The 25050-nt window shown below is 49.2% G+C and overlaps 1 protein-coding gene across 1 annotated transcript in view; it reads right to left on the minus strand.

The window, feature by feature from the left end:
- The window catches only part of DTD1 (D-aminoacyl-tRNA deacylase 1), a 104631-nt gene extending 79581 nt beyond the window's left edge, over nucleotides 1-25050 (minus strand). Inside the window, exons 1-4 of the mRNA XM_004585639.4 lie at nucleotides 24897-25050; nucleotides 22127-22217; nucleotides 18926-19161; nucleotides 6433-6539 (exon numbers count right to left, since the gene is read on the minus strand). Coding sequence (XP_004585696.2) covers nucleotides 6433-6539; nucleotides 18926-19161; nucleotides 22127-22217; nucleotides 24897-24939 — 477 coding nt within the window. The 5' untranslated portion in view covers nucleotides 24940-25050. The remainder of the gene's footprint in view (nucleotides 1-6432; nucleotides 6540-18925; nucleotides 19162-22126; nucleotides 22218-24896) is intronic.

A 25050-nucleotide genomic window follows, 5' to 3' on the forward strand; every position in this document is an offset into this window, starting at 1 on the left:
ACCCGTGTCCCTGCTTGACCCCCATGTCACCTTTGGACTCCACAGCACCGGAGACTCAAGGGGCCATTCAATCCACCCCTGCAAGGAAACCGAATGGAATTGCTCTCCCCAACATATTTCTTTCCAACCCTGCACAGGCCATGGATGTCTCACTCCTGACATTCCAAGGTCCAGGCACCGGGGATGGATGCTCTTGCTATGACAAGTACACCAAGAAAATTAGACAAAGCAATGGGGAGATTCAGAGAGGCATAACATTAAAAGCTTCATACAAATCCAACGTACCATTTTTCACTGGTCAACTCATCCCAGTGGTTTGTCAATAAACACATCAGTTAACTTGGAGACATGTATTTCAAAGCTCATTTTTTTTTTTTAGCTCTTCGTAGCATTTCAATTTAGTGGGGTTTTCAATTGCTCTAAAGAAATGGGAACATAACTAATGGCAACACCATGAACCAGACAGGCCCTGGGCTCCAGGGACAAACCCCTCAAACTCAAACTTCCCTCATTACCAGGAAAGCATCCACCTGCTCTCACTTGCGAGAGGCCCAGGAAAAGACTTCTACATACACTGGGGGGAGAGCACTCAGGAAAAGACCCCCTGACACACTAGGGAGAAGGAACTCAGGATTACAAGAGCAAGCATCAGCTCCTACCCCATGAATGGCAGGCCAGGAGGTACAGTCCCCCCATGTCTGTCTGCCCATGGGAGAAGTCACGCACCAGCAAGCACACACCAGGTAGGAATCAGAATGTTCCAGAAGCATGTTTGTCCATAAAAACCTCAGCTTCTGCCCAGTGTGTTGGCTACTGCTTCTGTGCCCTGCTCCCTTGAAAGTGCCTCCTTTTTCAGCAAGAATGCCATGTTCCTCCAACTTCTCACCGTGGGCTGTTTCCAACATGAAGACAGAGCTGGGTAAGTGGGCAACTCGCTGGCCACCTGGACGAGCCCAGTCTTGGCCTGCAGCAGCCATGTCAGCCATTGACAGAGCTCTGATGCTCCTACAAGAATGTAGCATTGGAGGTACCAGTTTGAAAAGCACCACTGTCTTCTGTTCATCCCTAAAGGTCAACACAGTCATAGCTAAGGACACATGCCAGGTCTGCCTCCCAGGCACAGCAGCAGGTGAGACTGAGAGAGGTGTGCCCAGAGAAGCCAGAGGGCAAGCAGATGGAAAGATAAACCGTCAGGACCTTGTGACCAAGGCAGCGTGGGGGTCAGAGAGTTCCAGGAGAGGAGGTGCCCCCGACTGAAGGGAAAACCCCAAGGCAGGAAAGAGCTCCACCTACTCTGAGAATGGGGAGGACCCCAACTGGGGGAGGTACCAGCCAGGAAGGAGATGCTGATGCCTTGGTGCCTGTAGCTAGCCTGTCACAGGGAAGGGGGGACAGTACCCCTTTCTCTGCCTCACAGTGCCCAGCACACCGCCACATAACAAAGGGACCCAATACAACCACACTTCCACACACAAAGGCACACTCATGCAGACACAGGCACACCTGTGGATCTGCTGTTCATTTGTGTCGATGGCTTCAACAGGCCATATTTATACACAGCGAGGATGAAGCAGCTTGCAGTACAATGGGGAAGAGAACGCCTGGTAGATACATGTGAATCCTGCTCTTCCTATCAACACCAAAGCAAGCAAATCAGCACTGGCTCCAAAAGGAAATGCCTTCTCGTTGAGAAGATGGCCAGAGGCAGAGGCCAGTCCCATGGTCACCATGGCCTTTCTGTGCCTGCTCGCTGCGACCCACTAAGGACCTGTGCCTCAGACTCCAGGGTCAGCAAACACATGGATAATGGCAACTGACACAGGACAACCCATGCGCTTCCAGAAAACGCACCAGAGCCCAGCACGATGGTTCAACCAGCTAATCCGCCCCTGCAAGCCCTGGTATCCCATATTGGCCCTGGTTTGTGTCCTGGCTGTTCTACTTCTCATCCAGAGCCCACCTATATCCTTGGAAAGCAGAGGAGGATGCCGCGTGGGACATGACAACCAGTTCATTGAGTCCTGCAAAGGACAGTTCCCCCAACAAGTACCTGGGCAAATCGAGACTCTAAGGTAGACTATGTCAGCCAATGAACCTTGGAAGGATTTCCTCAACCTTGAAGCAACAAAATGAACAGCATCTCAGAATTATCAAAACTACTTACGCAGTAGCCTCAGAACATGCTCCACATTGGTAGCCTTCCCTGTTCCTGGGTACTGAAGCAGTTAGCCTGCTGGGAGGGGCCCTCTCTCCTTCTCTCTCCACTTACACCCTTTACCCTCCCCACCCTAACTGATGGTCCACATGGGCATGCATCCCTCTCAATTATGTAAACATCATCAAAATAAAATTAATTTATTATTTTTAAAGAAATAATTATAGTGTTATGTTAATGAGTTAACACAGCCATTAAAAGTCGTTAAAAATAAATAAATAAATAATGCAGGCTAACATATGACAGAGCCAGCATCCCATATGGGCATCAGTTTATATCTTGGCTGCTCCACTTCCAATCCGCCTTCCTGTTAATGACCTAGGAAAGCAGCAGAAGACAGTCCAAGCATTTGGGCCCCTGAACCCACAGGGGAGATGTGAATGAAGCTCCTGGCTCCTGGCTTCAGTCTGGTCCAGCCATGGCCATTTCGGTCATTTGCAAAGTGAATCAGCAGATAGAAGATTTCTCTCTTTCTCTACCACTCTCTCCATAATGCTTTCAAAATAACTGAAAATATCTTGTTTTAAACCTGCCATTTGGATATTGGTGAGTTTTTGGTTTGTCTTCTGGTTGTTTTATTGTATACGTTTTAAGATATACTACTTTTTTATTATTGTCATTTAGACCTGGCATAGTGGGATAGCAAACAAAGCATCTACCTATAGTACCAGCATCCTATACGGGCACTAGCTCACAAACCATTTTTTAAAGGATCCGTTGTTGTTGTTGTTGTTGTTGCTGTTGCTGTTGTTGTTGTTGCTAAGTGCAGTGAGAGAAATCCCCCATCTCTTGACTTAATTCCCAGATGCCAGCAAAAGCTGGATCTGTGCCAGGCTGAAAGTCAAACAGGATCCCTCATGTCCTTGAGCCATCAGCTGCTACGTCCCAGGGTCTACATTAGCAGGAGCAAAGCTGGGATTCAAACTCAGGTACTATGATGTGGGACACAGCATCAACCAGGCCAACCATTAGGCCAAACAGCTTTACCATCATGATGACCTGAAATATACATACATGGGGAGGCCCAGCACAGTAGCCTAGTGGCTAAAATCATTGCCTTGCACACGCTAGGATCCCATATGGGTGCCAGTTAGTGTCGTGCCTGCTCCACTTTCCTTCCAGCTCCCTGCTTATGGCCTGGGAAAGCAGTGGAGGACAGCCCAAAGCCTTGGGATCCTGTACCTGTATGGGAGACCCAAAAGAGGCTCCTGGCTTTGAATCAACAAAGCTGCCACTGAGGCCACTTGGGGAATGAACCAGCAGATGGAAGATCTTTCTCTCTGTCTCTGTAAATCTGCCTTTCCAATAGAGATAAATAAATCTTTTTTAAAAATATACATACATGGTCACTATGGCCACACAAATGACACAGCCATCAATGGACATTTAATTACCGTGTGTGTGCGTGTGTGTGTGTGTGTGTGTGTGAGAGAGAGAGAGAGAGAGACAGAGAGACAGAGAGAGAGAGAGAATGTTTGTGGTCTAAGTACCTAAAATTCACTCTCTGGGCAACTTTCTGGTCTGCAATACAATACAGTCAAGTCCTCAAGTTGCACATTAGATCTGCAACCTTACTTTCCAGAGATAATTGTGTCTTGGCATCCTTTGGCCTGAACAAGCAAGCAGGGAGCACTAGCTAACTAAAAAGAAGGTGGACAATCCTAGGGGTATACTGTGCTACCCGTTAGGAACTGTTAGTTCCTAGAAAAAAATATTTAGACTGATAAACACACACCCAATTAAAATTTTTCTCCACATAGAGTTAAAGCAGAATAATACATCAAAACCAGAGAATACTGATCAAGTTGATCCTGAGGAGTAGCCAGAGGCAAGAAGCTAACTGGGAGAGAGGGCGACCCGGAAGACAGGGCTGCAGCGACTCTCGGTGCAGAAGGGCCGCGGTGGCTGAGGGGAAACTGTGGGGAAGGCTCAGGAGGCGCAGACAGCCCAGCGAGCATCTTCACAGAGCTGAGCAGGAGGGAAAATGAGGCACTTCTTACTGCAGGCACCCGAGCATACTAACAAGCCAGGGCACCTGTGCGGTTGCCCAACAGCTTAAGCCACTGCTTGTAATTCCAGCACCCCATATCAGAGTGCAAGCTCAAATCCCAGCTGTTCCACTTCTGATTCAGCTTCTGCTACTACACCTGGGAAAGCAGGGATGGTGGCCCAAGAGCTCGAACCCCTGCCACCCACATGGGAGGTCCAGGTGGAATTCCTGGCTCCTGGTTTGGCTCAGACTGGCCTTAACTATTGCAGCTATCTGGAGAGCAAACCAAAAGATGGAACAGCTATCTATGTACCTATACTCTACTTTGCTCCACTTTCTCCAGTGCTCTGCCTCTCTAATAAATCACTTCAAGTTAATGCTAATGATAAGCTAGCAGAAATAAAGCATGGGCCCAAGAGCTAGCCCTATCAAGAGGACAGAGGTGGCTGAGAGGGCAGGCGGGAAGGGTGCGAGCCCAGTCTAGCAAGAAGGGGTGTGGTGACCTCCAGAGGTGTTGCATTCATGGAACCTCCCCAGACCTTGTACTCCCATCTCACAGCAAAGGGCTCCCCATTTTCACTTTCCACGGGGCCCCCAAAGTTGTGCAATCACTGCTAGCCTGGGCACAGAGGCTGGCCTTGGCCAGGGAAGACCAGCTCTGCTACTGCAGTGGGAAAGCAGAGCACAGTCTGTCAGCCACGATGAGGAAGGACCACAGCAGGGGAGACAGGGTGGCAGGTCCCACAGGGCGGAGGACTCTGGGAGACTCCCCCTGCCTCGAATGACAAGGTGAACAGCACCTGTCCAGAGACACAGCCACACCTCGTGCCTCCTGAGAGGAGCACCCCAAAGGACACAAGATCACATTGGTGCTATTTGCTCCCTCTCCCTGCCAACATGCAGAGTCTTAAAGTCATCACAGGAAGCAAAACAGCAAGCTAGTCTGAGGGTCAAGATCAGGGAAGACCAGGAGAGACTGAGGAACTGCCCAAGACTTGCCACAGACAAAGAAGAAATGACAACCAAAGGCAATGTGGGATCCTGCATTGTCCTGGGGCAGAAAACGAGCATCAAAAGATAAAAACCTGGTAAAATCCAAATGTGTTTATCAATGAAATTAACACTACTGTATCAATATGAATTTCAACGTCTTAATTACTGTACTATGGCTATATAAGATACTACACTTATGGGATGCCAGGAACTCTTTTTCTCTCTCAAATGACTTTGAAAGACAAAGCTCCCATTTGCAAGGCTACTTATCATTTGTGACTGGTTAGAAGCTACTGGTAATTCCAGGGCCCTCCAGCACCATTCTGTCACGCCAGCATCGCCACAGCAGCCATGCCCCTAGGTCTCCCCTGACACGAGGCATCGGTTACAAGCAAGAACGCACCCGGTCCACGTGAGAACACGACTGGGAAGCAGCCAAGCCTCCGTCATCGGCTGCACCCTTGCCCCTCGTGGATCCCAGCAAGGGAGGGAAAGGACAGCAGAACAGCCATGTCCTTTCAGCCTCACTCCTCTGCCTGCCAGGCCCACATCTCCATCAAGTGCTAATTACAGCCTTGAACAGGTGTATTAAACCTGCATGAGGGCATATAAATGCGACACTAACACATTTCCTTTCCAGATCTTAATTACCTGAAAGCTTTTTTTTTTCTTTGAAAGCTCACAGAGCTGGCAGTAAATCCAGGTCAGAGAATGCTTTAGCAAAATGAACACAGAGCTGTGCGTGGCACATCTACCCACACCTGGGACAGGATGCCACATGGACAAGACTCTGGACTGAATGTGGGTGGCCGTTTGTCCCATGGAGAAGGAACACTGCAGAGAATATGGGTAACAGGATGTCACACGCAAATGACACACTTGGAGAGAACATGTGTAACAGAATATCACATAAATGTCACGTGCGCAAGATACACCACAAAAGATGACTTCCAAACCAGGGAACTATCCAGGCCTGGGCCATGGCTCTGCTGCCACCCAGTGGTGGGCAAGCTCCATGGAATCTGACAAAGGAACAAGGGCCCAGAAGGGGCTGAGCAAACGTTGACCAAGAATCCGAATAGGGAGCAAGGGAGGTGGACTGTCCCATTCTGCTACAGCACTCATTGCTGGGGAAGTGAGTGTTATATAAACAAGGATATCAGGGACTAAATCAAAACTAAGAGAGACTTCCGTGGCCCAGGACCCAGACCCCAGCCCCGCACTGGAGGCTTACCTGCTTTGGGTCAGAGGTGGCAGCGCCAGGTGCCGGAGATTCCAGCTCTATGGTCACAGGTCCGTCGTTCTGAATGTGCACTTGCATGTAGGCACCAAACTTGCCATCTGAAAGAGTATTTTGAGTAGTTACAAGGGGTGTAGAGTGAGCAAGCTCACTGTCAACATCATGCTCACCTAAGGCACCTAAGTGAAATGGCAAAGCCAGGGAGCAGAACCAGCCCCTCAGCGAGGGGAAAGGAAGCTGACACCACGACCAGGGGAGAATGGCAAGAGCAGAGGAGCTGCCGCTGGCCCAACACAGAGGGAGTGAGAAGGCACGGGCACACTGCGGGGAGAGAACTGGGTTTTTTTTGTTGTTGTTGTTGTTGTTATATTATTTTTTATTGATTACATTGCATAATGTGAAACTGTCTCATAGGCTCTGGGATTCCCCCAACCCCTCCCCATACCCTCCCCCACGGTGGATTCCTCCACCTTGTTGCAGTATTACAGAGAACTGGGTTTGAAAGAAGACAGACCATGGGTTAAGTGCAGTAAGTCATAAGATGTCACACAGGTTAGGTACACCATCCCAACCTCATGGAAGGCCACCTTAGTGCTGTATCCTACAAATCCTGCCCCTCCCCTGGGCAGGTGATCTGCTGCCCGGCCTCGTGGACTCCAGGCTCCTCTCCTCCACAGCCCTAGGATGCACATGACCTCCATCAGCCCTGCTCCCATCCCCACAGGTCCCCCATGGTCTCTTCCCACTGGTTTACCCGCCTGGCAAGTCTTCCCCTTAGCAACAGAATAGACCCCAGGTTGGATGAAGGTTGGTTGACTTTAGCCAGCAGGCAGGAGCCCTGGAAACAGTACTGGAGTGGTCTCACTGCTTGCCACTTGCTGGGCCAAGGGGTCGTTCCTACTGGGTCGCCAGATCTGCTCAAACAGTGGTGACCCCACACATGGCCTCCGGACAGATGGACGTGGCCATGCGCCCCAACGGGGCTTTTGTGTCATCCGTGTGGTGTCAAACTAGGGAGAAAGACATCAGCTGCGAAGGAAGTCATGTGTTTAATTGCATGCTAAAATTATGGCTACAATTAGGAACAAATTTCAGTCGCAGGCAGGCTCAGGAGAGAAGGAATTATTTCCGACCTTGAACTGCTGTTGCCAGGATAGACAGCCATACCTCACCATGTTTACCATGCCAAGGAGCACGAAATTTATTTGCTTTGCTTGTTTTTCGTCAGCTAAGAACAGAACTAGTATCTGCATCTCCATTTGTACACACAATAAATCCACACAAGCTTTAAGAGGTCTTAAAATGGCAACATTTTTTTCCAGTTCACATCAAAGGATAAACCCCCCAAGGGCGGGGGCGGAGGGGGACCATGCATTGGCCAGGGGAAAAAGAAATATGTTTTTATGAAAGAAGACAAGACAAAAAGCCTATCAACAAAACACTTACATGGGCTGCTCCAGTGACATCACTGAGTTATTCTTAAACCTAAGTCGCAGGCTTCTAACCCAGAGCTGCAGGCTAGGCACGTGGCAGGCAGCTCAGTGCCACATGTCCCAGCAGGATGCCTCCCAGCTGGGCCCACTCAGGTCCCCAGAGAGCACCTCACCCCTGAAGCCCACTTCCCAAGGAGTTCTGGCCTGCTCCAGGACAGTGAACCAGGGATGACAAAAAGGGTACACATGAGTCAGCATGGCGAGTGTGCGGGGACTTCTAGCCACTATCACCATCATCCCACATGCCACTGGCCATGCCAGTCTAGGAGCAAGTCGAGGGGACATACAGCTATACCCAAAAAGCACAGCACACTGTTGACAATGGGGAGAACAGGTGTGTACAATGGTTGCTTTCCAGGGGCATCCCCCAGGGGCAGCAGATGAGGGCTGTGTCAGTCTCTCTGGACACAGAACCTCTAGCCAGCTGTATGAGGAGGCCCTCCCGAGGGCGAAACTCCTGGGAATCCCAGCATGGGACACGAAAAGCAAACAAGTGGGCTCAGGTGAGACTCAAAATAAGCCACAAGACTGGAGGTTTGGCAGAGCAGTGCAGGAGCCACTTGGTGGGCCCCTACCCCACACTGTGGCCTGACAACACCCTGCTTTACTGTACCTGGGTTGCCACCACCCATATGGGACACCCAGCTAGAGCCCCTGACTTCAGACAGGCCCACCCAAGACTGCTGTAGGCATGTGGGAAGTCAACCAGTGGTTGGAAGATTTTTTTTTCTCTTCTACTCTTTTCTTTCACACAAACAAATTTGAGAAACAAAATAGGTCAGTAAAATAAAATGAGCCCATGGACAGGCCAGGGCCATCACTCCAGCTCCAGGTGGCCTTGAGGGCTGAGCAGGGAGCCCCCACGGCCAGAGCTAGCATCTGCCATGGCCAGGGGCCACAAGCTGCTGTTACCAAGGGAGCGGGTCCTCATGTGGCGACCTCTACCCAGGCCCTCTGCTGTCTGCACCTCTATTTTCTTTCAGTCTCTGTTGCTATTTGTCTCTCTCTCCCTGTGCTTACACACATACACACATGCACATTTGCTCCTGTAATTACTGATGAGCAGTGACACAGCGACCCTAGGGCCAGTCCTGTGTGTAGCAAATGAAACCTCACCGTCTGTGAAGTCATCATCCCTTATGGGCACAGGTTTGAGTCCAGGTGCTCCACTTCTGATCCAGTTCCCTGCTAATGCACTTGGAAAAGAATAGAAGATGGCACAAGTGTTTGGGCCCCTGCACCCACACAGGAGGACTGAATGAGGGCCCAGGCTCCTGGCTTTGGACTGGCCTGGCCCCAGCCACTACGATCCTTTGGGGAGAGAATCAGTAGATGAAAGACTTCGCTTTCTCTCTCTTGCTCTCACTCTCCCTCTCCCCTTCTCTCTAACTTGAATTTTTAAATAAATAAACACATAAATCCTTAAAAACAGAAACCGTGATCCTTAAGCATTTTAAAATTATGTGATTCGATGACTATAGGACATACACACCCAGGGTTGGTACGCTAGCTCTGTTGTGTTGAAGTGGTCAGAAGGGAGGCCCCGCTGGAAGCAGGAGACCCTGCGAGAGAGAGGCTCCACCACCACTCAGCTGGGGACAGGTGGCAGAGGTGGCACTCTGCCCCTCAGAACCTACAGAGAACAGGGGCACAGAGCAGGATTTCCTGACGGGCCAGATATGGGGAGAAGGTGCCACAGAAAATCTTTTGAGGCTTGAGGTTATTTTTTTCTTCTTTTAACCATTTTTTAAGATTGATTTATTTTTATTGGAAATGCAGATTTACAGGGAGAAGGAGAGACAGAGAGAAAGATCTTCCATCCACCGGTTCATTCCCCAGGTGGCTGCAACAGCTGAAGCTGAGCCAATCAAGAGCCAGGAGCTTCTGGGTCTCCTATGTGGGTGCAGGGTCCCAAGGCTTTGGTATGTCCTATACAGCTTTCCCAGGCCACAAGCAGGGAATCAGATGGAAAGTGGAGCAGCCGAGACAAGAACTGGTGCCCATATGGGATCCTGGCACTTGCAAGGGAGGATTTTAGCCATTGAGCCATCACACCAGGCCCCAAGGCTTGGGTTTTTGTTTTTTTTTTAAGATTTATTCATTTTATTACAGTCAGATATACAGAGAGGAGAGACAGAGAGGAAGATCTTCTGTCCGATTATTCACTCCCCAAGTGAGCCGCAACGGGCCGGTGCTGCGCCGATCTGAAGCCGGGAACCAGGAACCTGGAACCTCTTCCGGGTTTCCCACGCGGGTGCAGGGTCCCAAAGCTTTGGGCCGTCCTCGACTGCTTTCCCAGGCCACAAGCAGGGAGCTGGATGGGAAGTGGAACTGCCGGGATTAGAACCGGCGTCCATATGGGATCCCGGGGCGTTCAAGGCGAGGACTTTAGCTGCTAGGCCACGCCGCCGGGCCCAAGGCTTGGGTTTTAAGCGCATTGATTAGAAACTGAATGTAACAGGACAGAAAAAAAAAAAAAAAAACTAAATAAACCACAAACACACTTCAGTGAACAAGCTGAAATGAAAACAGTAAAAACAAAAGCAAAATAATGAATGATTAAACAATACAAATAACTAGACTTGCATAAGGGTTAGTTTTCTGGAGAAAAAAATATTAAAAACCCAAACTCTGAAGGAGAAAAAGGGAGGAACTAGAACTAAGCCATAGTGAGAGAAGAGATAAAACCATGGACAAGGGAGCTCTTTCGACATCACACAAACATCTGCCTCTGCATCCTGCAATAAGGGGAAGGCAGGAAACTAGAGTGAGCTCTGCCCAGGTGGACCAGGGTGCTGGGAAGCTGCCCAGGGCAACAGCCAGGAAGTCTGACCCAAGGGTACTCATTAGCAAGTTTTATTTCAGCAAACAATTCCAAGGGCCAGCGCTTGGCAGAGCAAATTAGGCCAGCATTTGCAATGATGATATCCCGAATGATGGTTCGAGTCCTAGCTCCCTGCCTCTCATCCAGCTCCCTGCTCATACACCCTAAAAAATCAGGCAGACACCTGCTACCCACATGGGACACTGAAACAGAGCCCCTGGTTCCTGGTCTTGGCCTGTGGTGGTCTATTTGGTAAGGGAACCAATGGACAGAAAATTTTTCACTTGTAATTCTGCCTTTCAAATAAATATATCCTTAACACATAAATAATTATCTACAGGGTGGGCATTTGCCCCAGCAGTTACAACTCCAATTAAGATGTCCACGTGCTGGGTCTGGCACAGTGATGCACCAGGCTAATCCTCCACCTGCAATCACTGGCATCCCATATGGGCACCGGTTCATGTCCTACCTGCTCCACTTGAGTGCAGCTTCCTGCTTGTGGTCTGGGAAAGCAAGAGAGGATGTTTCAGAGAGTTCTTGGGTCCCTGAACCCATGTGGAAGACGCAGAAGAAGCTCCTGGCTTCTGATCAAGCTTAGAGCTCAGTTCAGGCCATTGGGGCCATGTAGAGGGTGAACCAGTAAATGGAAGATCTTTCTCTCCATCTCTTCAAATACAAGTAAATTTTTTAAAAAAGATGCCCATACCCCACATGGGCATGCCTGAGGTTTGAATGCCACCCTTGGCTTCTGATTGCAGCTTCCTGTCAGCCTGGGAAGCAGCAGGTAGTGGTTCAAGTAACTGGATCTCTGGCACCCACACCCACACAGGAGACCTGGACAGAGATGCTGGCTGCTCTCGTCCCCGGAGCCTGGCTCCTCCAGTGCAGGCGGCTGGGGAGTGAAGCAGCAGCTGGCAGCTGTCTCCCTATCTCTCACACTCTCTGCTTCTGTCTCTGTCCTTATGCCTCTAATCAAAATAAGCCAATGAAGAAATGACTTCCATATTGAACCAGTCTAGGCTTAGAAAAGATTAAAAGCTTTCTAACATATTGTGCAAGACTGGTATCACCTGAACATTAAAAGCAGACATTAGAAAAACTGGTAAATTTAAAATCACACAGGTCAATTTGTCTTCTGAATACAAACAGGAAGATTCAACATGAATGTACAGGAGGTCACCCACAGTGTACACTAGGACCCCAGCAGTGGCCAATGAAAGCTTAGTCAGCACTGCTCAAAGTTGGAAAACACATTCGTGGCACGCACACTTGGAGGAAAAGACACTGGGAAAGATCCACTTCTCTTTCTATTGAAAAATGAAATCCCATGGCTGGTGTTGTGGCCTAGCTGGCAAACCTGCTGCCTGCAGTGCCAGCATTCCATATGGGCACCAATTCAAGTCCTGACTGCTCCACTGCCAATATACCTCCTTGCTAATGTGCCTGGAAAAGCAGCAGAATATGGCTCAGGTGTTTGAGCCTTGTCACATGGGAGATCTGGAAGAAGCTCTGGCTCCCAACTACAGAACAGTTCAGCTCTGACCAAGGCCAAGGGCAGGAAGTGTGGCAGGAAGCCACAGCTGCACAGATGCAGAAGCAGAGCAGGTGTGCAGCTGGCGCTAGAAGGAGGCTTCAGTGTTGCTAAATCCGGTCAAAAAAACTTCAGCCTTTGTAATGGAGCATGCTAGGACATGCTACAAGACAATTACTGTCACAGCCAGTACAGTTCACCAAGCTATAACCTAAAGGTTATTAAACTAACATAGACTACTTCCTGGAAGTTGACGAGCTGACTTAAAATTTAACAGAGAAAAAAAAGGTGGGGGTGGGGGCAGCACCATGGCATAGTAAGTTAAGCCTCTACCTGCTGTGCCAGCATGCCATATGGGCACCAGTTCAAGTCTAGGCTGTTTCATTTTAGATCCAGCTCCCTGCTAATGCATCTAGAAAAGCAGCAAAAGATGGCCCAAGTGCTTGGACCCCTGCATCCACATGAGAGACCTAAAAGAAACTCCAGGTTCCTGGCTTTGGACTGGCCCAGCTCTGGCCTAGAAAGCATTTGAGGAGTGAACCAGCAGATGGACAATCTCGATCTCTCTCTCTTTCTCTCTCTCTTCCTCCTTTCTCTGTAGATCTGTCTTTCAAATAAAAATAAATGAGTATTTAAATGAAATGAAAAGAAAAAGGAAGGGGACGGCAAGACGTTATGGAGCTATGTGAAAGAAAGTCGCCCTACCTGGGCCACACGGGCAGCAAACTTACTAAGCCACACAGTGCGTCACAGCCTCTAAACAGAAAGAACAGAAACAAGACGTACAAGTTCACAACACGCAAAAGAAAACTGCATACGAGGTGAGGCCGGACTCTCCAACTAGCGAAGTAGATGTTTTCTTTTCTTACATTCCTTTTTTTAAGACAGCTTTAAAAACAAATGATTGTAGGACTCCATTCAGTAAACACCTGGATGGCAGATAAATTTTACACCCATGCTTCATGTTTACCCAAGATAAACTCAAAATAGATCAAAGGCTCCAAAGTTAAAAAAAAATGAAAGCATAAACGCACTGGGTGGCGGGGGAAGTAGGAGAAGAGCCATATTTCTCTCTAATCCTGGAGTGGAAAATGTAAAAGGAATCACAGAAAACTCAAGTTCAAAATCCAGCAAACATTTCACAAAATTGTTTCGATTCTGTTGCTTCTGTCAATCCCTGAAGCAAGGTCAAAGGGCAAACCACAACAGATGGAAAGCATCTGACACAGCACAGAGGAACAGCTCAGAAACAAAGCACCTGACAAACAACAGGAAAAGGGACAATGCACACGGACAGCTCACCACAAAGGAAACCAAAGTCACTCACCCACATCTAAAAGATATCCAACACACTGAGGACCTTCAAACCACAAGGAGAGGGCTGGCCCTGTGGTGCAGTACCTTCAACCACCACCCGCCATGCTGGCATCCCCTATAAAGGTACAGATTCGAGACCCAACCGCTCTCCTTCACATCCAGCTCCCTGCTAATGCTCCTGGGAAAGCAACAGAGCATGGCCCAAGTGCTTAGGCTCCTGCACCCACTTGGGAGACCCACACAGGGTTCCAGATTTCCTAGTTTTATTCTGGACCAGACCTGGCCATTGCAGCCATCTGAGAAGTGAACCAGCACATGAAAGATGTATCTGTCTCTTTCCCTCTCTATGTTTCAGATAAAGCGAATCTTAAAAAAAAAAAAAAAAAATACAATCAGTAAAATATCTGTAGACATCTGTAGAAAAATATGAGTGAAATATGTCAGATGGGCAAAATTTTAACAGTTTAAATATAGTGTGTGGCAAGCAGTGAGGCAGTGGCTGCTTCTTACAACCCTCTCCCCCGGTTGGATCTGCCAGCACGTGAAGTAGTCTACATACAAATACATCTACTGCACCCCTGGTACCTAAAGAAAAAAAAAAGACGTTGGGCCTGGCACAGTGGCCTATCAGCTCAAGTCCTCGCCTTGAACGTGCCAGGATCCCATATGGGCGCTGGTTCCAATCCCAGCGGATCCACTTCCCATCCAGCTCCCTGCTTGTGGTCTGGGAAAGCAGTTGAGGACAGCTCAAAGCCTTGGGTTCCTGCACCCCCATGGGTGATTTGGAAGAAGCTCCTGACTCCTGGCTTCGGATCAACACAGCACGAGCCGTTGAGGAGTAAATAATCGGATGGAAGATCTTCCTATCTGTTTCTCCTCCTCTCTGTATATCTCTGACTTTGCAATAAAAATAAATAAATCTTTAAAAAAAAAAAGACGCACAATGGAAAAAAGCGCTGAACAAAGCAGCACAAGTACTAAGTCGGCCAGCCTAGGCCGCCCACGCACACACAAAGAACTCACAAGAACTGTTAAAACAAAGAGACGTGGCAGAATCTCTGGGACACACCATGAATTTAATAATTTTAAAAAAGTCAAACAGTGTGTCATATGCTACCTTTTGAATAAATTACAGATTCGTGTTTGCTCATAGTTTTCTACATGGATAGAACAAAAACTAATCAAAATGATTACTTCTACACAATATGAGAAATGGGTTGGATGGGGGTGAAATAAGAGGCACACTTCCCGGTGTGGACCTTCGATCATCTGACGTCTGCGTGACCTGATCATACCATCCACTCCAAAAGGAATGGAAAGCTGAAGGATTCACGTTGCCCAACTTCAAAACTCACTATGAAGTTCCAATAATCGAAACACATAGTTCTGGCATAAGAATAGACACCGAGAGTACAGACTCAGAAATAAGCCTGTACACTTACACGCAGTCACTTGATGTCAATTTAAAGAAGAGGACACTTTTCAACAAATAGTCATGGGATGCCTGGACATCCACCACTAGGTGTGCCGCTAGACCCTGACCTCACCCCACATACACAGATTAACTCCAACTAGAGAGGTTTTTTTTTTTTTTTCAAAGACTTATTTTATTTTCATTGGAAACTCAGATATACAGAGAGGAGGAGAGACAGAGAGGAAGATCTTCCGGCCTTTGATTCACATCCCAAGTGACCACAACAGCCGGAGCTGTGCTGGTCCGAAGCCCAGAGCCTCTGCCAGGTCTCCCACATGGGTGCAGGGTCCCAAGGCTTTGGGCCATCCTTGACTGTTTTCCCAGGCCACAAGCAGAGAGCTGGATGGGAAGCGTGCCTGCTGGACATGAACCCTGCTTCTCCATAGGAAGCTCCTGGATCCTGGCTTTGGATTGGCTCATCTCTAGCCGTTGCAGCCACTTGGGGAGTGAGCCAGCAAATGGAAGATCTTTCTCTCTGTCTCTCCTTCACTCTGTACATCTGCCTTTCCAATAAAAATAAATAAATCTTTTTTTTTTTGGAATATTATTCAGTGTCAAGAAGAACGATATTATTCTATTTAAAACCAGGTGGTCCCAACTAGAAACCATTATGCTCAGCGAAATGAGTCAATCACAAAAAAATAAATAAATCTTTAAAAACAAAACAAACAAACAAACAACCATGCCTTCTGAAGCAGGCATTTGGCCAAGTGGCTAAGCCACAGGTTAGAACATCCCTGACCCACGCCAAAGCACCTGTGTTCAGTTCCCAGCTTGGGCTCCTGCTTCCTGCTGATGTCGCCTCTGGGAGGCAGCACTGACGGCTGAGAGGTGCCCCGACAGCACGTGGGAGACCTGGACAGGGCTCCTGGCTGGGCCCCCCAGCTGCCGGTTGCATTAAGGGAACAGACCAGCAGACAGGAGCTCAAACAGTTATCTCTCTATGTCTTTCATCTCTCTCTCTCTCTCTTTCTCCTTCTCAAATAAGCTTTAAAAAACGTAATCAGGCCTTGACATCACAGTCCTTGCCAAAGTATACAAAATGGAAAGTTCACTCACATTGTTAACATGATTTAAGTATAAAAAGAGTAGAAAAATAAATCCATAGAAATTAAGAGCTAACCACGAAGCAAGAGCTACAGGTGGTCTCACGGCTCCCGGAGAGTTTTGTTTCCATGAGCAGCTGGGAGGGCCTGGGGAAGGTCAAGGCCATCCAGCACACGGGCAGTGTCTGAAACTGAGATGTCCGCCACTGCTGTTGCCCCAGCTCCATGGCGCTTTGTGCTGCTCTAGAACATTCCCCGCCTCCTGGCTTGTCCGCCTCCTCTGCTTTCCCTCTGCATCTGTCAGGCCTCCTGGGCCTCTCCTGCCTCCTCAGCCACGCTCAAGGACATTCGCCAGGGTTCTGGATGGACACCAGGTTAAAGAGAAGAGAGCGGCATAGCTGGAGGCCTGATCTTCCTTCACCCTGGAACCAAGATTGAATGCACAGCTATAGAATTGTTTCTGCTATGGGATGCTATATGGGCTTGCCCTAAAATCCTAACTTGGTGGCAGGTAATCAAGCCCTTGAGCCATCATGTGCCTGCAAGGGTGAATATGAGCAGGAAGCTGGATCTGGAATGGAGGCTCAACTTGAACCTGGGTGCTTGACTACAACATGTGCATGTTGTGAGCAGTATTTTGACCGCTCTTCTTAACATCCCACCCACATGGGACTCTCAGATTGAAATCTTGGCTCCTGGAAGAAGCCTGGCCCAGGCCCAGCTGTTACAGACATCTAGGGAGTGAACGAGCAGATGGGAGCTATCTCTGTTTCTGTGTATTTCTTTCTAGCTTTCAAATAAAATGAAGATAAATAAATGAATTTTTAATTTATAAGGGGGAAAAAAGGGATTCAACAAGATAAAGAATGGAGAGGTCTACTTTGTAACAGGTCGGAAACATACAAAGCCCAGATGGGGTACCCCAGCAGGTCATACAATGATAATAACCACAATTTTGAGAGTATTTGAGGACAACACAGTAATGACTTTGTCCTCCAGGGTTCCTAATCCACACGGAACCAAGAAACGACTGGGGACAACATCACCATGGAGACCATAACAAACAGGAACCGAGGCAGCAGGCTCTGTTGTGCAGCCAAACACCTATCGCTGGGTCTGTGCAGGAAGAACTGGGGCTGGAAAGGGAATGCCAGAACCATGCGTGCCCTGGGTGGGGGCGACAAGGAATGCAGAGAAGAAACCAAAGCGACAGCAATCATCTCTCTACTCAGACTTCACAATAGATAGGAAAAACTAACCAGAAACGCAAAATAAAGTTTCAACTATAAAAGCAAAACTGAAAAGAAATATAAGGCCTCAGGCCACAGGGTCAGCATTGTGGCATACAGCACAGAAAGCCACCACCTACAAGGCCAGCATCCCATAGGGGTGCTGGGAAGGCCTGGCCACTCCACTTGTGATCTAGCTCCCTGCTAATGCAGCCAGGAAGCGGCAGAAGATGGCCCAAGAACTTACCCTCCTGCACCCATGTGGGACACCCAGGTGAAGCTCCTGACTCCTGCTTTTAGACCCACCCAGTTCTGAGCACTGCACCATTTGAAGAGTATATCAGTGGTTGAAAGATCTCTCTCTCTATATATATAACCCTCCAATCCAGTACCCTGCTAATATACTGGGGGAAAAGTAAAAGATGGAACCTGCTTAGGAGACCCAGTTGAAGCTCCTGGCTCCTGGCTTCCACCTGGCCAGTCCTAGCTATTGCAGCCATTTGGGGAGTGAACCAGCAGTTAGATCTCTCTGGCTTTCCCTCTGTCTCTGCAATTCTGACTGTCAAACAAACAAATAAATCCTTCATTTCAAAACTAATTTCATCTGTTCCTTTTTACTTGTTTAACACAGCTGCAAAAAATTAAAGGACAAGCGCTGGCACAGTGGCTCAACAGGCTGATCCTGCGGTTTGCAGTGTCAGAGTCCCATCAATTCTTTTTTTTTTTAGGATTTTTTTAAACTGGAAAGGCAGCTATATAGAGAGGAGAGACAGAGAGAAGATCTTCCATCTGCTGGTTCACTCCCCAAGTGGCTGCAACAGCAGGAGCTGAGCCAATCTGAAGTCAGGAGCTTCTTCCAAGGTTTCCCACATGGGTGCAGCATCCCAAGGCTTTGGGCTGTCCTTGACTGCTCTCCAAGCCACAGGCAGGAAACTGAATGATAAGTGGAGCAGCTGGGATATGAACCAGTCCCCATATGGGATCCAGGTGGGTATAGGCCAAGGATTTAGGCTGCCATGCTAGGCCAGGACATTAATTCTAATCCCAGTTGCTCCATATGTGGTCCAGCTCCCCAAATACAGCTTAGGAAAGCAGCAGAGGATGGCTCAAGTCCTTGAGAGAACTGGAAGAAGCTCCTGGCTTTGGATCAGCTCAACTCCAGGCACTGCAGCAATTCAGGGAGTGAACCAGCAAATGAAAAAGATCTTTGCCTCTCTGTCTCTCCTTCTCTCTATAACTCTGCCTTTCCAATAAAAATAAATAAAGCTAAAAATATGTACATATAAAGGACATTATGGCTCCTACTGAGGCTCACAGTAAACTCCTCTTCCACATGGCTGACGAAGCAATCCAAGGGACATCATTGTATGAGAGAGACAGTGCTAGATTACTGCAGACTGTCACAGTGTGCCAGGCACAACCATGGGACAGCGTTTAGCACTACAGCAGCAGCCACCACAGTTACAGAGTGAAACAAGTCACGAGCATCAACAACAACTCTCCTGGGAAGGAGACACCGAGCCGCCAGCTGACTCGGCCCTCCACTCCTGGGGCAGCTGACTCGGCCTACCTTTGATGAGCTCCGGCCGGTACGTCTTCCGCAGCTGCTCCAGGAAGCTGTTGTAGAAGCCTTCCGCCTGCTCTGAGGGCATGGCCAGGTGGAAGTCAGGCTTGTTGCCCTTGAGCACGCACTTCAGGGTGAACTGGCTGACGCACAGCACCTCGTACTGCTTGTCCATCACGCTTTTGGACCAGTGCTTCCCGCTCTCATCCTCAAACACACGCAGGTTTAAGATCTTTCGGACCCTATAGGGGTAGAAATAGCGGTGGGAGGAACCCAAAGAATAAAACGCCCTCAATACACACCCCAGGAATTGTACAAAACAGGAACATAATGATGATGACTACGTGGCTTACAGAGGAACGACCTTAGCAGAGTTATTCGGCCAGCCCAAGGCGCAGTTTTCCCATCTGTAATATAGAAGTCCTATTTCCTGGAATGATTTGGGGATTTCCCCCTTTCCTGCCAGGCCCTCTGGGTCACGATGGCTATAGGACTGGGAGGGTCAGCCCTTTAAAGTGCAAGACGTGTCACAACAAGGGCCCACTGTTAATCTTCCATGGAAGAATTCAATCTTTTTTTTTTAAGATTTATCTATTTTTATTGGAAAGTCAAACTTACAAAACAGAGGAGAGACACAGAAAGATCTTCCATCTGCTGGCTCACTCCCCAAAAGACCACAACGGCCAAAGCTGAGCTGATCTGAAGCCAGGAGTCAGGAGTTTCTTCTGGGTCTCCCACATGAGTGCAGTGTCCCGAGGTCGTGGGCCATCCTACACTGCTTTCCCAGCCTATTAGCAGAGAGCCATATAGGAAGTAGAGCAGCCAGGACATGAACTGGTGCCCATATGGGATGCTGGCCCTTGCAGGCAGAGGATTAGCCAGTTGAACTATTGTGCTGCCTCTGAAGAATTCAGTCTTGGCACAGGGACACGTGAGAGTCCATTTCTACACCCTTTCTCGGAGCTACTCCAAATGAACGATCCAGCTAGTACTCTGCAGGAAAACTCGTCACTACTAAGCAAAAAAACGTTTGGGAAAAGGCACCTTGACAACTCTCACCTGCTCCCCAAGCCAGAGGGGAGCTCTCTCCATCGCATGGATAATGACACAGCCCCCTTGGCAGGGAAGCGGCCCAGGCCGAGTTTACAAGTTCAGCCTTGAGAAGCACGGTGAAGAATCCACCTGCCTAACAGCTGAAAGCCTGCTTTGGACAATGCTGGCGACAGACACTCGCAAGAACTTAATGGCTCCTATCCCCCAGACTCTTTCTAAAGGCTCCCTCTGTGCCAGGCACCACTCATCACCCCCACACCACAGCCAGGACCGCCTTAAGTTGAGTCACATCTCTGACCCATCTCTATTACTATCCGGTATGTCACAGTCGCAAAGATCAGACCCAAAGCCCTGTGTCTAAGCACTGCCCCCTCTACTGTGTGTCCAGGGACACTGCTGCAGTGACACAGCACTGTCCTTATCAGTGACCACCACCTCAGGGAGAAAGAGGTGCCACGGCTGACTTCCTATCTCATACAAAAGGGACAGCTGAGGGCCCGGCAAAACAGACTAGTGACTAAATCCTTGCCTTGCATCCACCTGGATCCCATACAGGCGCCGATTTGTGTCCCAGCTGCTCCACTTCCTATCTAGCTCCTTGTTTATGGCCTGGGAAAGCAGCAGAAGATGGCTCAAAGCCTTGAGACCCTGCACCCGTGTGAGAGACCTGGAAGAAGCCCCTGACTCCTGACTTCATGTCAGATCAGTTCTACACGTTGTGGTCACTTAGGGAATGAACCAACAGATGGAAGATCTTTCTCTTTCTCTCCTTCTCTCTGTAAATCAGTCTTTCCAATTAAATATATACATATATATATATATATATTTTTTTTTTAAGGACAACAGAGTCCAAGGCCCCAGGGGCAGCATAAACAGCTTCTAGCATCTCAAGTCAATGTGCCAAGAAGGGCTGAGGAGCAAGGAGAGCACAGAAGAGGCCGACTAAGAGAGCCAAGCACACAGTAGCAATGGCAAATGCCTGACCTCAGTAAACAGAGCACCTGCTTCAAGATCAGAGAGCCCATATTCCAGGTCAGCCTCAGGCCTCCGGCTGAGTGGGTGAGCAGGACCTGCAGCAGGGGTTTGTCTATGCGGTCCAGGTCCTTAGGCATACATGCACAACCGGGCATTTGGAAAAGCCAATAGAGTGCCCAGATCAGGACTGGCATGGTGACGTAGTAAGCTAATCCTCCACCTGCAAGCACTGTCATCCCATATGGGTACCAGTCCGGGTCATGGTTGCTGTACTTCTTCTGGTCCAGCTCCCTGCTCATGGTCTGGGAACGCCACAAAGGATGGTCCAAGGCTTTGGGCCCCTGCTACCACGTGGGAGACTAGGAAGAAGCTCTAGGCTCCTAGCCTTGAAGCAGCCCAGCTCTGTCCATAGTGGCCATTTGGAGAGTGAACCAGCATATGGAAAATCTCAATCTCTCTCTCTCTGTCTTCCCCTCTCTCTGTAAGTTTTTCAAGTAAAAGAAATAGATCTTTAATTTTAAAAAAGAAAGAGAAAGAGGGGGTGGAGAAAAAGTATCCAGATCACTTTGTGTCCAAATTCAAAAGTGAAAGCACGTATAGGAAAAGAGGCTGGGCTTTTGCATTAAGAGAAAAAGAGGCACAGTCCTCACCAGGAGGAGCCAATCAGAATGGAAATTAAACGGGCCTCCTCTTTCCCTACCACTGTCCTAGTAGGGCAAGTTTTCAGACTACCTTTCAGTATCCAGATCTGAAAGTGGACCAATAGATCAAGGAGACAGGGTTTGCCACCCAGACACAGAGTCCCAGCATGATCACCACACACCCCATTCCAACTCAGGGACTGAGAAACGGCAATCCAAAGGCCAGTGTGGTGGCATAGCATGGGTATTGGTTCATGTCCCAGCTGCTCCACTTCCAATCCAGCTCCCTGCAAAGGTACCTGAGAATAACAGTGGATGACGACCCAAGTGTTTAGGCATCTGCTACCCAAATGGGAGATGCAGACAAAGCCCCTGCTCCTGGTTTGGGCTTGGCCTGGTCCTGGCTGCGGTGGCTAGCTGGAGAGTGACCAACAGATAGAAGATCTCTCCCTCTCTCTCTGCCTCTTTCTGTCTCTCCCTCTCTTTGATTTTCAAAACAAATAAGAATACATTAAGAAAAAAAAAAGAGGCATCTTACATGTGCTCCAGTTCCTTCTGTGTGTCTTCCAAAGAAATCCCCAGCAGCACACAGATGCCCCGTCCAATGGTGCTGATCTGCTCACCTCCAACTGCAAGGAAGCACAAGGCGAGGAAACTGGGAAACGTCCACAGGTACCTACAGGAAGGCCTTCAATGCCACAGAGCTGCCTCACAACCCCGGCAGTTCACATCGCTGGGCACTGAAAACTGAGAGGAGTCCAGAATGCCGTGCAAGGTCACTAACACCCACCCACACCACGTAAGGCTGGGAAAGGATGGGGGCTGCCGAGTGAACAACCGGCACACGGCAATTCTATCCACGTCACCTTGGGTGAGACACCTGAAACTTCACACAACTGAGCATGTGTCCACCAAAAAAAAAACAAACACTGCTTTTCTTCCCCCTTGGGAACCCAGTTCAGCCTCATCAATTCTCATAAAGGAGAATTCCGTAAGCTCGAAATATGACACAAGCAGCACAAAACAGAAAAAGTGATGCATTTCCTTCCTGCTGCCACCGAGAGAGACAGCTGCATGCAGACTGGGCTGCCTGTGCTAAGCTTTGCCTCAACACACTGCTCTCGTGCCCAGGCCAGGTGGCAAGGTCACCCACTGAGCCAGGGCTGTCCAAAGCTGTGCAAACCAGGACTGTCGCCCACAGAACACATCTTTGGGCACACACTGCTCGCCTCTGGGTGCTTAGCCAGATATGCATCCCACTACCCTCAGACAGCACCTGGGAAGAGATTCCTCACGATAGGGTGAACTAAACCCCATATTTCAAATGGAGCTCTAGATGGCTTTTGAATGTCTGTGCCAACTTCTTGCCAAGCATTTTTACTGTGTCTTATTACTCATGTGCTGAGCTTACATTCCACTCAGTAATAAAAATGTCCTCTTCGTCATTTTCCTGCTGTTGGTTTCTACTGGACAGTAAGGTCATAGATATGCAGACCCGGCATATCTATGTATATCTATGTACTGGGGTCCCAGTAGCCTAGCAGCTAGAGTCCTCGCCTTGCACGCACCAGGATCCCATAGGGGGCCAGTTCATATCCCGGTGGCCCTACTTCCCATCCAGCTCCCAGCTTCCCAGCACAGCTCAAAGTCTTGGGACCCTGCACCCATGTGGGAGACCTGGAAGAGGATTTGGGCTCCTGGCTTCAGATCGGCACAGCACTGGCCGTTGCAGTCACTTGGGGAATGAGTCAACAGAAAGACCTTCCTCTCTGTATATCTGATTTTCTAATAAAAATAAAATAAATCTTTTAAAACATATATCTTTTTTATTTATTGGGAAGGCAGAGTTACAGAGAGGGGGGAGAGAGAGAGAATATGCTATCCCCAGTGGCTGCCATAACCAGGGCGAAGCACTTGGTTTTCAAATAATAAAATGTTACACAAATTTTTAAAAAAATCACTCTATCCATTGCAGCTATTTCACAGGTTTTCAGTATTCCAGGGCATCAGGATGGGGGAGGGAAGAAAAGCTCAGCATCTAAATGTATGGGTGCTGACCACACACAGCGGACTCCAGTATTCTCCTCAAAGCAAAAGCTGGCTTTCATTAGTGAATGAGTTCAAGTGTTTAGGTGCTTCAAACCCTTTAAAGTCCCACTGACCCTCGTGCTATCCTAGGCCCTACTGTTTTAGGACCATTTCCCACACGGAGGTTACCAGAAGTCATTGCATAGGGTTGGAAAAGACAGCCGAGGGATGGTGGCCAAGCATGGAAAGCCATCACCAGCAATGCCCACATCTCATATGGGTGCTGGTTCGAGCCCCGGCTGCTTCACTTCCAAAACCGCTCCCTGTTAATGCACCTTAGGCTCAAGAGTTCAGGAGCCCTTTGACCCAAATAGGGGCCATAATGGAACTCCCGGCTCCTGGCTTCAATGCGACCCAACCCTAGCAGCTGTGGCCTTTTGGGAATGGATCAGCAGGTGAAAGAGCTCTCTCTATCCCTCCCTGTAATTCCGAAGGGAGGCAGAGGGACAGGGAGGCCCAACAGACGCCAGGTCTCCATAGCACATGGTTTGTTGAGGGTATTCTCTTTTGCGTGTAGGTTACACTTTGTGGACACAGGAAGGCATGCTTGATACAGATCACTTTGAAAGGGGAAGATAACTGGAATGATGTGAATGGAAACAATTCCAGCCATAAAATTTTCAGGAAGACAAAACTCGTCACTCAAATTTTTCAACAGTGGTCTTTCTACGATGACCTGGGGTTTTTTAATGACTGCAAGTTTCTCTACCTATCGGCTAGACCCGTGCCTCAAGCACCCAACACACCGGAAAGGGATGAGTAATGGCGGGGCATTTCTTGATGCTCAGGAAATCACGGGGCCTGGGAGTAGTATTTCCTCTTGAATTCTTGGGGCGTCCAGGCCGGGGAGCGGGGTGGGTAGTGTTGTGTGTCATCAGGGTGGTGGGCGCTGGTCACGTGAGGCATGCTGGCCGCCCGTGCGTCTCACCGGCCGGGCATCAGGCTCCTGGCAAACTGGGCCAAATGGAGCATTTAAAACCGAGAGCGGCAACCGGCGGGGCTCCTCCTCGGGGAACGCTCCCCGCGCGTGTTCGTGCACATGGCCAGGGGATGTTCTCAGGTGCACAAAAACCCCAGGCGGGAGAGGGTGGGTCGGGGGCCGCGCCGGGGCCGACCAGGCACCGACGACGAGGGCGCTCTCCGGCTCCCGAGGACAGCGAGGGAAGGGGGTCCCCCAGGCGAGACTGCCGGTCGCGGGGCTCCGGAGCCGCCTCACTGACCTGTGACGCTGGCCCGGGTGACGCGCTGCACCACGGCCTTCATGGCGGCGCCGAGCTCCGTGCGGCCTCGGCCTTCGCGGGCGGCTCTGAGGCAGGCGCCCTCTGGGGGTGACGCCCGGAAGTGCGCGCGGCGGCCCCGTCAGACCCGGTTGGC

This window comes from Ochotona princeps, chromosome 22 (assembly GCF_030435755.1).
Source record: "Ochotona princeps isolate mOchPri1 chromosome 22, mOchPri1.hap1, whole genome shotgun sequence".
NCBI lineage: Eukaryota > Metazoa > Chordata > Mammalia > Lagomorpha > Ochotonidae > Ochotona > Ochotona princeps.